Source organism: Dromiciops gliroides, chromosome 1, assembly GCF_019393635.1.
Source record: "Dromiciops gliroides isolate mDroGli1 chromosome 1, mDroGli1.pri, whole genome shotgun sequence".
Lineage (NCBI taxonomy): Eukaryota > Metazoa > Chordata > Mammalia > Microbiotheria > Microbiotheriidae > Dromiciops > Dromiciops gliroides.
The window spans coordinates 625,000,482-625,013,383 of record NC_057861.1 but is presented as its reverse complement, the minus strand read 5'-3'; the positions used below and the strand labels follow the sequence as shown (position 1 = coordinate 625,013,383).

The 12,902-nt window shown below is 38.0% G+C and overlaps 1 protein-coding gene across 3 annotated transcripts in view; it reads left to right on the top strand.

Moving 5' to 3' along the window:
- AXIN1 (axin 1) overlaps window positions 1-12,902 on the top strand; it is a 182,371-nt gene that overhangs the window by 139,151 nt on the left and 30,318 nt on the right. For all 3 annotated transcript variants that reach the window (XM_043977200.1, XM_043977199.1, XM_043977201.1), the window contains exon 5: window positions 8,694-8,831. In XM_043977200.1, the coding sequence (XP_043833135.1) occupies window positions 8,694-8,831 (138 nt within the window). The remainder of the gene's footprint in view (window positions 1-8,693; window positions 8,832-12,902) is intronic.

The following is a 12,902-nucleotide window of genomic DNA, read 5'->3' as shown; positions in this document are numbered from 1 at the left end:
AGTTTCTCTGTGCTTTCTTCCCCCTACTCCAGAAAATCCAAAGGGAACAAAAGAAATGGAGATAGACTCTTTTGTCTAGCTCTGTGAAGAACTGATGGCACCACACCTAGATAATGGACTTTGCCTTAAAGTCCAAGGTGGGGAGGGCAGGAGGGAACCTTTTGCATTTTCTTTTTTTCTTTTCTTTTTTTTTTGGGGGGGGGGGTGAGGCAATTGGGGTTAAGTGACTTGCCCAGGGTCACATAGCTAGTAGGTGTCAAGTATCTGAGGCCAGATTTGAACTCAGGTACTCCTGACTCCAGGGCCAGTGCTCTATCCACTGCGCCATCTAGCTGCCCCCTGTAGAGTTCATTTTCATTTAGACCACCTTCAAATCATGTTAACCAATGGAATTGAATACTGCTAACCATCTAAAGAGGATGAAAATCCTGGGAAAAGGCCAGGATGTCTCTTTTAGGACAGTGTGGTTCTTCTAGGTCTTCTGAACTCTCTTCTGTCTCCTTGAGACCACTGTCTCTCTGGGAGACAGCATGGGTCTTCTGGGGTTTTTCTCCTGATCATACTAACTGGCATGCTGAAGCTCTCTCCCTGCTTTCTCTACCTGCCTGAGACCATGAGAAGTTAGGGGGACTCATGGTCAATCCTTCACTGGTATAATATTAATAAAATAATAATAATGCTTACCCAAAACTGGTATCTATAGCAATAATAATTATTTTTAGAAAAAAACCACAGTGAACTCTGCCTATCTCAAATATAAGAAATCACAGGGCAGCTAGACGGCAGAGTGGTTAAAACACTGGCCCTGGATTCAGGAGGACCCGAGTTCAAATCCGGCCTCAGACACTTAACACTTACTAGCTGTGTGACCCTGGGCAAGTTACTTAACCCTCATTGCCTGCCAAATATATATGTGTGTGTGTGTGTGTGTGTGTGTGTGTGTGTGTGTGTGTGTGTGTGTGTGTGTGTGTGTGTGTGTGAAATCACTATTTCAGTTTAAGCTTATGACTTGGTAGTAATATCTGTGTTGTTAATCATTTTAAGTTTTCTCATTCTTGAAAGCTGGAATGAAAAGTACTACAGGTGACATTTAGGTCTCAGATGAAAATAAGGAAGATTTCTTTTTCTTTGAATAGATGAACTCTAGCACAGTCTGTTAAGAATTTCCATTTGCCCTGTTCAAAGAAAAGGCTTCTCAGCTTTTCCTTTCTTGCCCATTTACAAGTAAAGTCTAAGCAGAATCACCCTTATTTTAACTTTTTTTTTAAGATTTTTAAAAAATTTCTTTTTTCTGCTAAATTAGATTAATTTTCTTAGGATTCAGGAAGGCCTATATTGCTTTGATTATCCTATTGTGTATAAACTTCTAGTTGTGGTAACTTGGCTAGTCCTGGTTGCTCAGCCTTACTCAGTTGCTTTCACTTTGTGGCTGCTGTGAAAAAGGCTGGCTGGGTGCCCTTTTATTCCTCTCAGTACCATTTTTACTATAATCATTGCTTTTCTAGAGATGAAATTTGAAGGATTGGCCTCTTTTTGTTGCTGAACAGTGGGAGCCATCACGTAAATATTCTGTGACTTCAAAGGCTGTCAGCACTTTCACTCCTTAGATAAAAATAATAGTAGTTTTCTATTGATCATGGTACTGACAGGTCTTCACCGAACTATAGGTTGCCAACTCAGAAATTACAGCATAAAATATGTATAGTAAGCTCTGTTTTAACCGTTTTTCTACACAGAAGTAATTTATTCTGAACCCAGTCTTATAAAAGATACTACTTTCCTTTTGTGTTATATAGCAACTTTGAAGGGGAAGGGAGGGATTCAGGACATCATCAGGAAGGATTCATGAGGAGGCTTGAGTTCACTCCTGTCATTATTACCATTAGAAGAGTGTATTTATAGAGCTAAGACATCGTCTGCACCAGCACATTGTAAATTTCTTAGTCTTTACACACCTGTTTCATAGGGACTTCTTAGATTTCTTTCCTTCCTCAATTTAATTTCCAAAAAATAACTACATTTTTATTGCATATATTAAAAGTGTGTTCTGTCTCCTGAGACAAGAATAATTCAGTATATCTTGATACTTCATGTCAACCCTGCTATGGAGATAGATTTGACTTAAGCTGTAGACTTTTACTTAGTAAACAGAAAGTAAATCTTTTGCTCATCTTTGTAAAATTATAGTAGAGGGACTCAGTTTGGGACTATCCCAGAGGATTTTATCAGAGAAATTGCTGAAAAATGGATCAGCTTTTTAAAATATCTCCAGGAGGCTAACTTGCCTTGATAGCTCTTGGGTAAAGTCAATGGTGAATGTTTTCTCCATGTTTTTTTATGTTAATAAGCTTATGCCTAAAAAGGCCTGGAGCTAGCAATTCCCTAGAGTTATCTTTCTTTACAATACATTAGCTTAGTTGATCATTTATTGTCTAAGAAGTTCATCTTATGGATATCTAAGGCTTTTCTTCATAGTGTGACCTATGGATACACAGCAGCTCTCCCTTCACATCCCATATGTATGATCACAAGAGAACTGTTTATCTGCTCTGTTCTTTTAGTATGAGAGCAGCAGCTGTTGGCTGCACATATGCTAGATCTAAACATGGGCAGGGAACAAAAGCCATAAAAATCCAACTGAAAAACAAAGTGGTTAAAGGGCAGCCTCATGGAAAATGAGGTTGACCTTATTTTTTAAAAAATCAGTGCTTGCATGCTCTGCATAAAAGCAGCACATGACTTGATGAAAAATCTTAGGGAAATAATTAGGGAATTTGGCTAAATTCATCAAAACGTGCTATATTCTAAATATTAGCAGCTTCATAAAGAAGTTAAAATTTATTTGACAAACCTCATAGGAAAATATATCCCAGATTCAAGGGTATAATCTCTGTAGACAGCAAATAAGTGCAAATTTATATCATACCACAGTGAAGTAGGAGAGTCTGGTGAGCATTATTTCTTCTCTAAATATCCCTCACCTTCCTGTTCAATCCAGTCATCAAACAAGGAGAAAAGAGAAGTGGTATGGCAGAAAAAGCTCAGGACTTGAAATCAGAAGGCCCTTGGCTCCATGCCTCCTGTGATGACAGAGATGAGGGATTCTACTTCTCTGAACCTTAGCTTTTTCATCTATGAGATGGAAATTATTCCTGTCCCATCTACCTTAGACAGTTGTTAGAAGATCAAATAAGATAATACATGTCAAAGCACAATACAGTGGAAGTTATTCATATAGGAGATTTAAAGTATGATCACATATATGTTGCCTTAAAGTGTAAATGCAGAAGTCTTATCTCAACTATCCTCTTTTGAATATTTATGGGGACAGCTAGGTGGTGCACTGGATAGAGCACCGGCCCTGGATTCAGGAGGTCCTGAGTTCAAATTCAGCCTCAGACACTTGACACTTACTAGTTGTGTGACCTTGGACAAGTCACTTAACCCTCATTGCCCTGCAAAAAAAAAAAAAACAGCAACAAACAAACAAAAAAAAGAATTATAAACTGAAGGATGACAGATAGTATTGGGCAAAGAGCAATAGATCTGGAATTAGAGAACAACCGTTACTTACCTTTATGACCATAGGAAGTCATTTAACAACTATTGGCATTGTTTTCCTTATCTATAAAAAATGAAAGGGTTAGACTTGTTGGTCTCTAATATCCCCTTTAGTTCCAAATCAAGAACTGTGAAACAATTGCTACTTACCTTTTCTTCCCTCTGCCCCTCCCCTCCAAAAAAATTCTATAATCAAGAGTTGGGTAGGTTTTTTTCCTTACTTTCTTCAGAATTGTGATTTTTTTATCTTTGCGATCTTGGATTTATTCTCCCTTGTTTGAGTTGTAAAGGATACTTATTTTGAACTCCTCAGGGGAGGGGAGCTGCCTGTGCTGATGAATGTTTTGTACTTCTTTGGTAACTAGAAAGAATTTCAAACATTATCCTGGAGATAATGTTTAAGTATATACAGAATATAGAGAATCAGTACAAAGTAGTTAAGTACAAAGTAATTTGGGAGGGAGGACACTAGCATTTGGTACGATCAGGAAAGACTTCATGTATATATATTATTTTATAGCTACATATTGAAAAAAGAGAGGGTTTCTATGAAGTGGGATAAGGCAGGAATACATTATAGACCTGGGAGATGAACAATGACAAGGTGCAGAGATGGGACTGTTATATATGAGGAACAGAGGAGGCTAGTTTGATTGAATTGCACAAGTGGGATAATGTACAAGGAGGCTGAACCAGATAGATTGCTAGATTGTGAAATTCTTTAAAAGCTAAAGAGATGAATTTATATGGGATCTTAAAGTCAATGGGAGGCTTCTGGTGCCAAGATGGAGTGAGGAAGCAACCCTCTGGATCTCTCCCAAATTTCCCCTCCACACTAATATAAAACTGCCTCTGAATCAATCATTCCAGGAACAGAGAAACAACCTACCAGCCGAGCAGGAAAGGTCTGTCTTACCTGGGTGGGAGGGAAATGTGATCCAAGAACAGCAGCAGTCTCTGGGCTCACAACAGGAAGCCTGAAGCAGGGCTCTGAGCCTGGGGCAAATCACCAGGGACACTCCACCCTCCTGCAAACCAGGAGCTCCCTAAGCAAGTGAGTAGTCTGGGAAGCATAGTAGGGACCCTCACCAGGCACCTCACAGCTAACACTTTGACCCCACTTCTGACCAGCAGTGAAGCCCCACCCAAGGCTGGTCAACAGCAAGTTCTCTCCCCTGGGACCTTTCAGTAGAGACTTTTTCAGGGCAAACCAGCAACAGGGGGCTCCAACCTTCAGCAGAGCTGTGACAAAATTACCCTTCCAGAGCCTGCTAGCAGAGGAACTCAGTTACCATAGCAACCCAGCTGGGGCTGGCCAACAGACAAGATCACTCCTCCAGGGCCAGTCACCAGAAAGACTTTGTTAACTTTTTCAACTCAGCACCAGGACACCACCCCTGAAGGCCAGCTTATACATAGGGGAGGCCAAAAGGGAGGACTAATTCCCCCCAATACCAATCAGAAGGGAAGTTTACAGAGAAAGCAAGAGGCCAAACCCTGAAGCCCAGTGAAAGCAACCAGTAAGACCCAGAGCCTCAGCACAAAAACTTGGGAGAGTACAGGAATAGAGCCCAACTCTCAAAAAAACATCAAGGCACAAAAATGAAGCAAAAAAAAAAAAAAAGAACTGACTATTGACAGTTACTATGGTGATAGGGAAAATCAAGGCATAAACATAGAGGACAATAATAACAAAATGGCTACAGGTAAAGCCTCAAAGAAAAATATAAATTGATCTCAGGCCCAAAAAGAATTCCTGGAAGAGCTTATAAAGGACTTCAAAAAGCAAATTAGAGGGGGTAGCTAGGTGGCACAGTGGATAGTGCACCGGCCCTGGAGTCAGGAGTACCTGAGTTCAAATCCGGCCTCAGACACTTGACACTTACTAGCTGTGTGACCCTGGGCAAGTCACTTAACCCCAATTGCCCCACCAAAAAAAAAAAAAAGGCACATTAGAGAAGTTGAAGAAAAATTGGGGAAAGAAATAAAATTAATACGATAACCATGAAAAAGAAATACAAAAATTTACTGAGGAAAATAACTCCCTAAAAAACAGATTTAGCCAAATGGAAAAGGAAGTATAAAAGGTCACTGAAGAAAATAATTCTTTAAAAATTAGAATTGAAAAAAATGGAAACTAATAACTCTGTAAGACATCAAGATACAATAAAACAAAATCAAAAAAGTAAAAAAATTGAAGAAAATGTGAAATTTCTCATTGGAAAAACAGCGGACCCAGAAAATAGATCCAGGAGAGAGAATATAAGAATTATTGGACTACCTGAAAGCCATGATTAAAAAAAAAAAAAAGGCCTGGACAATATCTTTCCAAAAATTATCAAAGAAAACTGCCCTGATACATTAGAACCAGAGGGAAAAATAGAAATTGAAAGAATCCACCGATCACCACCTGAAAGAGATCCCAAAATGAAAACTCCCCGGCTTTAGACACTTAACACTTACTAGCTGTGTGACCTTGGGCAAGTCACTTGACCCCAATTGCCTCACTTTAAAAATAAATAAATAATAATAATAATAAAAATGAAAACTCCCTGGAACATCATAGCCAAATTTCAAAGCTCACAGATCAAGGAGAACATATTGCAAACAGCCAAAAAAAAAAATAGAGTCAATGGGAAGTCAATGGAGTTTATTTAATGGGTGAGTGACCTAGTCAGTTCTGTACTTAAGGAAAATCGCATTGGTAACTGTTTAGAATGTACTAGAGTGGGGTCACTTGAGTTGGAGAGACCAATTAAAAGATTGTTAAAATAATATACAGAAGAGGTCATAAAGACCCTGAACTAAGATGCGTCTGTATGAATAGAAAGGAAATGGTGAGACGTGGTGGGAATATGATATCGTTGATTAGCCAGCAAAAGAGACTTAAAAGACATAGTCAAACTGGTAGGAGGAGAACCAAGGAAGCAGTGTCATGAAAACCCACAGAGGGAATATGCTGGAGGGGAGGGTAGTAAGCAGTTGTTTCACTATTCGGAATAAATTGAATCAAATAAATGACATTAAGTAGAGGTGGAATTGAGTTCTGGGAACCTAAATGATGCAGTTGTCTTAATCGTCTTTTGAAGCAGAAAGGAAATATGGGTCTTCATTCTATACATTTGTTCTATGGCAGCTCTAATTGAATGTATTAAATTGGAGAGGATGGATGCACACAGAGGGAAAATAAAAGGTAATAAGCATTTAAGTGCTTGCTTTGTGTTAGGTACTGTGCTAAACACTTTACAAATATTATCTCATTTGATCCTGTTAATGAATAAGTAAATGTTGCTGTTGTTTGGCATCCATCCTGTGCTCAACTTGGTGTTTCTCTTGCAAGCAGATGAACAGAAGTGGGGAAACGTAGGCTACATAGTCCTCACTGGACTCAAAGCTGTGTTAGATTTTCTCTGTAAGATGGCATAAGAAGTTTAGAATCAAAATTGTCTGACTCAGAAACAGTGGGAGGAGTTTCAAGTCAAGTAACAGAATTGAAGGTCTAGAACAGCTCCTGTAGGAGAGCCACAGTTCTGCCATCACCCTGTGAGCTTTTTCTGATTACAAGATATTATCCTTTACTGCCTTGAATCATCAAATCCTTTTGCTTTCTCCTTGAGAAATATTGGTAAGCAACTTAGAGGTAATTTTCTCAGGAGGTAACACAAACTGCATCTCTCTTAAAGAGATAGGAATACAACAGATTGAGCAATGATCAATATCCTAGGCCAAGTTACCAGAAAACTTTACTAGATTCAGAAGCGAATTACGCTATTTTTGTCTTAAATTCATAATATTAGAAGGGACCTTAGCCTAACTGTTGACTTTTTTTTTTTTTAAAAGAACACCTCTTAAAAGTGAATTCACGGGGGGCTGCTAGGTGGCACAGTGGATAAAGCACCAGCCCTGAATTCAGGAGGACCTGAGTTCAAATCCGGTCTTAGACACTTGACACTTACTAGCTGTGTGACCCTGGGCAAGTCACTTAACCCCCATTGCCCTGCCCCCTCCGCCCCCCCCGAAAAAAAAAAGTGAATTCGACCTGGCTTATACCACTAGCAAAGTAATAAATAAGTCCTTTGCAAAATGCAGCAAAATTGCTGAAAACTAGAATTAGTAACAAAAATTTTAGCACTTGGCTATCTTCTTGGGTGTAAAACCAAAACATCTTGCTTTTCCTGTATCACACTCATGTTCTAGTGTGTTTCATATTACATGTGAAGTTTTAGTACAAAATCTTCCTTTTGCTTTGTTCTTTGCCCGCTATAGACCATTCAAAACAATAAGGTTTCATACCATCTTGCTTTTCCTGTATCACATTCATGCTCTAGTGTGTTTCATATTACATGTGAAGTTTTAGTACAAAATCTTCCTTTTGCTTTGTTCTTTGCCCGCTATAGACCATTCAAAACAATAAGGTTTCATACCATCTTGCTTTTCCTGTATCACATTCATGCTCTAGTGTGTTTCATATTACATGTGAAGTTTTAGTACAAAATCTTCCTTTTGCTTTGTTCTTTGCCCGCTATAGACCATTCATAACAATAAGGTTTCATTCCTTTATATATCATGTTTACATGCTAATATCCCAGGATACCTTATTTCATAGTACAACAGCAGTTAATTCATATTCTTTTTTCCCAATCTTGATAGTATTTTCTTCCAGGTACATGTAAAGATAGTTTTCAATATTTTATATAAGTTTTTATAAGTTCTTGATTTCCAAATTTTTCTCCCTCCCTTCCTTCCCCCTTTCCCAAGGGAGAAAGCAATCTGACATAGGTTATATATGTACAATCACTTAATTCATCTCGATCTGCTGTTGTTCTGATGTGACGATAACATTCTTATTGTTGTCTGTCCTTCAAACCATCAGATATCCTTTCTGAAACTCTTAATCCATTTGTCTTCTATAACCAGAGCAGTTTGCTGTTTTGAACTGAACAGGGATTTATGACAGAAGAGAAATTTATGAGTGTCTTTATGAAAAGAAGATGAGTCACATAACTTTGAGGTGGAAAGGGCTTCAGAAATCATCTTGTCTAACTTCCTTAAAAATGAGAAAATAAACAAGAGAAAGGAAGAGAGCACCTATAAAACTTTATCAGTGGTTAATCTATGTTTTTACCTTCTAGCGCACTTACCGAATGCCAAAGGAAATCCGTGTTGAACCACAAAAGTTTGCAGCAGAGCTTATCAATCGTTTGGAGGCTGTCCAGCGGACACGGGAAGCAGAGGAGAAATTAGAGGAGCGTCTAAAACGTGTCCGAGCAGTGAGTAGACTGGCATATCTCACTCACTGGATGTGCTAGACTAACTAGCCAACAAGTTGTATACTTTTCCTTTCTGCTAATGATCAACTACCACCAAAGTCCTCTGTAGAGCCCATCACTGGGGAACTCCTGCACTGTGAGACCTGAGCACAATGTTAAGAAGCTCAGGCAGCTGGTTCAGGTGTAGACATTTTTCAATTGTGTGGAGTACAGAAGATAAACATGTCATAGATACAAAGTCTTATTACTTAAATTAGCTTAATATAACTAAATATGTTAGTCTAGTTCTTAATGATTCTGACCCAGATCCTCCTTTGGGCCAGCCAGTTTAGTACATTATCCCTGAACACATGGTCAAGTTTGAGAATCCATCCTATTATAAATTCTCTAAGTCTCAGCTTCCTTATTTGTAAAATGAGATTAATCATTTTTACTACCTACTTTTCATGGTTGTTGTAAGGGAAAAAATTGTAAACTTGAATGCTATATTTCAAAGGATCTTAACTTTGTTTTTTGTCTTGGAACCCTTTGGCAGTCTGAAGTCTATGGACACCTCCACATAATGTTTTTAAATGCATAAAATAAAATACTTAAAATTACAAAGAAAGTCAATTATAAATAAAGTTATCAAAATATTAAAAACAAAAACATAAGTTCACAACCCCCACACCTTCACACTCTCAGGTTAAGAACCCATGCTCTGTGAACAGCTAGGTGGCACAATGTATAGAGTAAGAAGTCAGGAAAACATGAGTTCAAATCCTATGTGATTCTGGGCAAGTTACATAACCTCTCTCTGCTTCTGATTCCTCATCTTTAAAATACCACCAACCGGGGGCGGCTAGGTGGCGCAGTGGATAAAGCACCGGCCCTGGACTCAGGAATTCCTGAGTTCAAATGTGGCCTCAGACACTTGACACTTACTAGCCGTGTGACCTTGGGCAAGTCACTTAACCCCAATTGCCCTGCGCAAAAAACAAAAAATACCACCAACCTCCCAAAGTTGTTGTGAGGATCAAATGAGATAATAGGACAAGTACTTTATAAGCCAAATAGTGCTACATAAATGTTAGTTAGATATTATAGGAATGTGAGGAAGAGAAACAATAATTATTGTTGCCATTGTCTTTTCTTACTGCAGATCTGATTCAGCTTTCTTGTTCTAGATAGAAAATAGTGTCTTTGTAGCCCCTTTATATCATAACTTCGGGGGTACAGCTAGGTGGAGCAGTAGATAAAGCACCAGCCCTGGATTCAGGAGGACCTGAGTTCAATTCCAGCCTCAGACACTTGACACTTACTAGCTGTGTGACCTTGGGCAAGTCACTTAACCCTCATTGCCCCGACAACCCCCCCCAAAAAAAGTGAATGATATATCATAACTTGGTATGTTTTTATCCTTCCTCTGAATTACTTTACCCAGCATCTTATCACATCTCCTTCCTCTAATCGCTTTTTGTCTGCCCCAAGAAAATAACTAGTGTTCATATAGTATTTTAGAATTTGCAAAATGCTTTGTATTTAGTGTCTCATTTGCCCCTCATGATAAGCCTATGAAGTATTTGTTCTCTTGCTTTAAAAAAAATCTATTGTTGGGGGCGGCTAGGTGGCACAGTGGATAAAGCACCGGCCCTGGATTCAGGAGTGCCTGAGTTCAAATCCTGCCTCAGACACTTGACACTTACTAGCTGTGTGACCCTGGGCAAGTCTCTTAAACCCCATTGTGCCCCCGCCCCCCCCAAATCTATTGTTTATATATCTATCTTGAGAATTCATTTTTTAAAATATTGAGTTCCAAATTCTCTCCCTTCCTCAAGACCCCCCTATACCCATTGAGAGGGCAAACAATATGATATCACTTATTCATGTGAAATAATATAAAACATTTCCATATTAGCCATGTTTCCAAAAAAAGAAAGAAAGTTAAAAAATTATTCTTCAATTTTTACTCAGTTCATTAGTTCTCTGGACATGAATAGCATTTTTTATCATGATTCTTTCATAATTGTCTTAGATTGTTGTATTGATCAGAGTAGCTAAGTCTTTCAACATGTGACGAGTAAAATTATATGTGGTCGCCTTATTTCTGTCCCAAGTTTGGGAAAATTAGCTGGGGTTCCTAATATAGTTGTTACTTATAAATTAGAAGCTTTAGCACCAGTTTTGGAGCATTAAGCATTTATTAAAGTATATTAAATATCAGTAAAGAGAGAACACGAGCTCAGAAAGTTAATAAAAGGCCTATCTAACCTAGAGGAGAGAATAAAGCTCAGCCTGGCCTGCTTCTTCCTCCAAGTCCTCTGCCACCAAGAGTGCCTCTAAGAGGATCTAACTCTGAGAGAATCTGACGGAGAGTAACTGAGTGTGGAAGCTTTTTCTGGGTCTAGAAGAGAGGCAGTCCTTACACACTGCTTCAAGCTAATTGGCTAGCTTCAACCAAATCTATTGGTTCACTGGACTTGAGGGTGGTCCCATGTTGAGGTCAGAGTTCACACCCTCTGAGAGCACACCCTCTTGAGGGCCAGGCAGGTGTAATTTTAATTGAATTAACTTTAAGTGAGTTAATCAGCTAAATCAGTCAATCCAAAATCCAATCAATCTTAATCCAATGGGGGGGGGGGTATTCCGGCATTCCCAAAACCCTATTATTTTCTCACAAACACTTGATCATTAAAGTATTGCCATTACTATATACAGTGTTCTTCTGGTTCTGCTCACTTCACTTTGTATCATTTCATAGAAGTTCCCAGATTTTTTGGAAACTACCTTCCTCATCACTTCTTATAGCACAATAACAATCCATCATCATCATATACCATTACTTGTTTAGCCATTCCCCAGTCGATGGGCATCCCTTCAATTTCCAATTTTTTGCTGCTACAAAAAAATGCTATTTTTGTATATATAGTTCCTTTTTCTTTTTCTTTGATCTCTTTGGGATATAGACCTAGTAATAGTATTGCTGGATCAAAGGGCATACACAGTTTTATACCCCTTTTGGCATAGTTTGAAATTGCTCTCCAGAATGGTTGGATGAGTTCGCAGCTCCACCAACAGTACATTAGTATCCCTATTTTCCCAGATCTCCTCCAGCATTTATCATTTTGCTTTTCTATCATGTTACCCAATCTTATAGGTGTGAGATGGTACCTCAAAGTTGTTTTAATTTGCATTTCTCTAGTCGGTAGTGATTTAGAGGATATTATTTTTCATGTAAGTATAGCTAGCTTTGATTTCTTCTTCTGAAAACTGCTTGTTCATATTTTTTTACCATTTATCAATTGGGGAATGGCTCTAATTTTTATAAATTTTATTATGTTCCCTATATATTTGAGAAATAAGGCCTTTATCAGAAAAACTTGCTTTAAAATTTCTTCCCAGTGTCCTACTTCCCTTCTAATTTTGGCTTCATTAGTTTTGTTTGTATAAAACCTTTTTAATTCAGTGTAATCAAAATTATCCATTGTTCTTCCAGTGATTCTCTATTTCTAATTTGATGATAAACTTTTCCCTTATCCACAGATCTGACAGGCAATATTTTCCATGTTCCCCTAATTTGCTTTATGATATTTAAGTCTTTTATCTGTTTGGATCTTATCTTGGCATACAGTGGGAGATGTTGGTCTATGCCTAATTTCTACCCAATTGCTTTCCAGTTTCTGCAGCAATTTTTATCCTATAATGAATGAGTTCTTGCCCCAAAAGCTTAGATTTTTGGGTTTATCAGACTCTAGATTACTATGGTCATTTACTACTGTGTATTGTATACCTATTGTATATACTGATTCATCATTTTATTTCTTAGCCAATAATAGATTTTGATGATTACTGCTTTGTTATATAGTTTGAAATCTGGTTCTCTTAGACCACTTTCCTTCTCATTATTTTCACTAATTCCCTTGATATTCTTGACCTTTTGTTCTTCTAAATTAATTTTGTTACTTTTTCTAGAGCTATAAATAGCACTGAATAAGCATATTAATTTAGGTAATTTATTCTATTAGCTCAGCCTTCCTATGAGCAATTAATATTTGTCCAGTTTTTTTTGATGCCTTTATTTGTGTGAAAAGC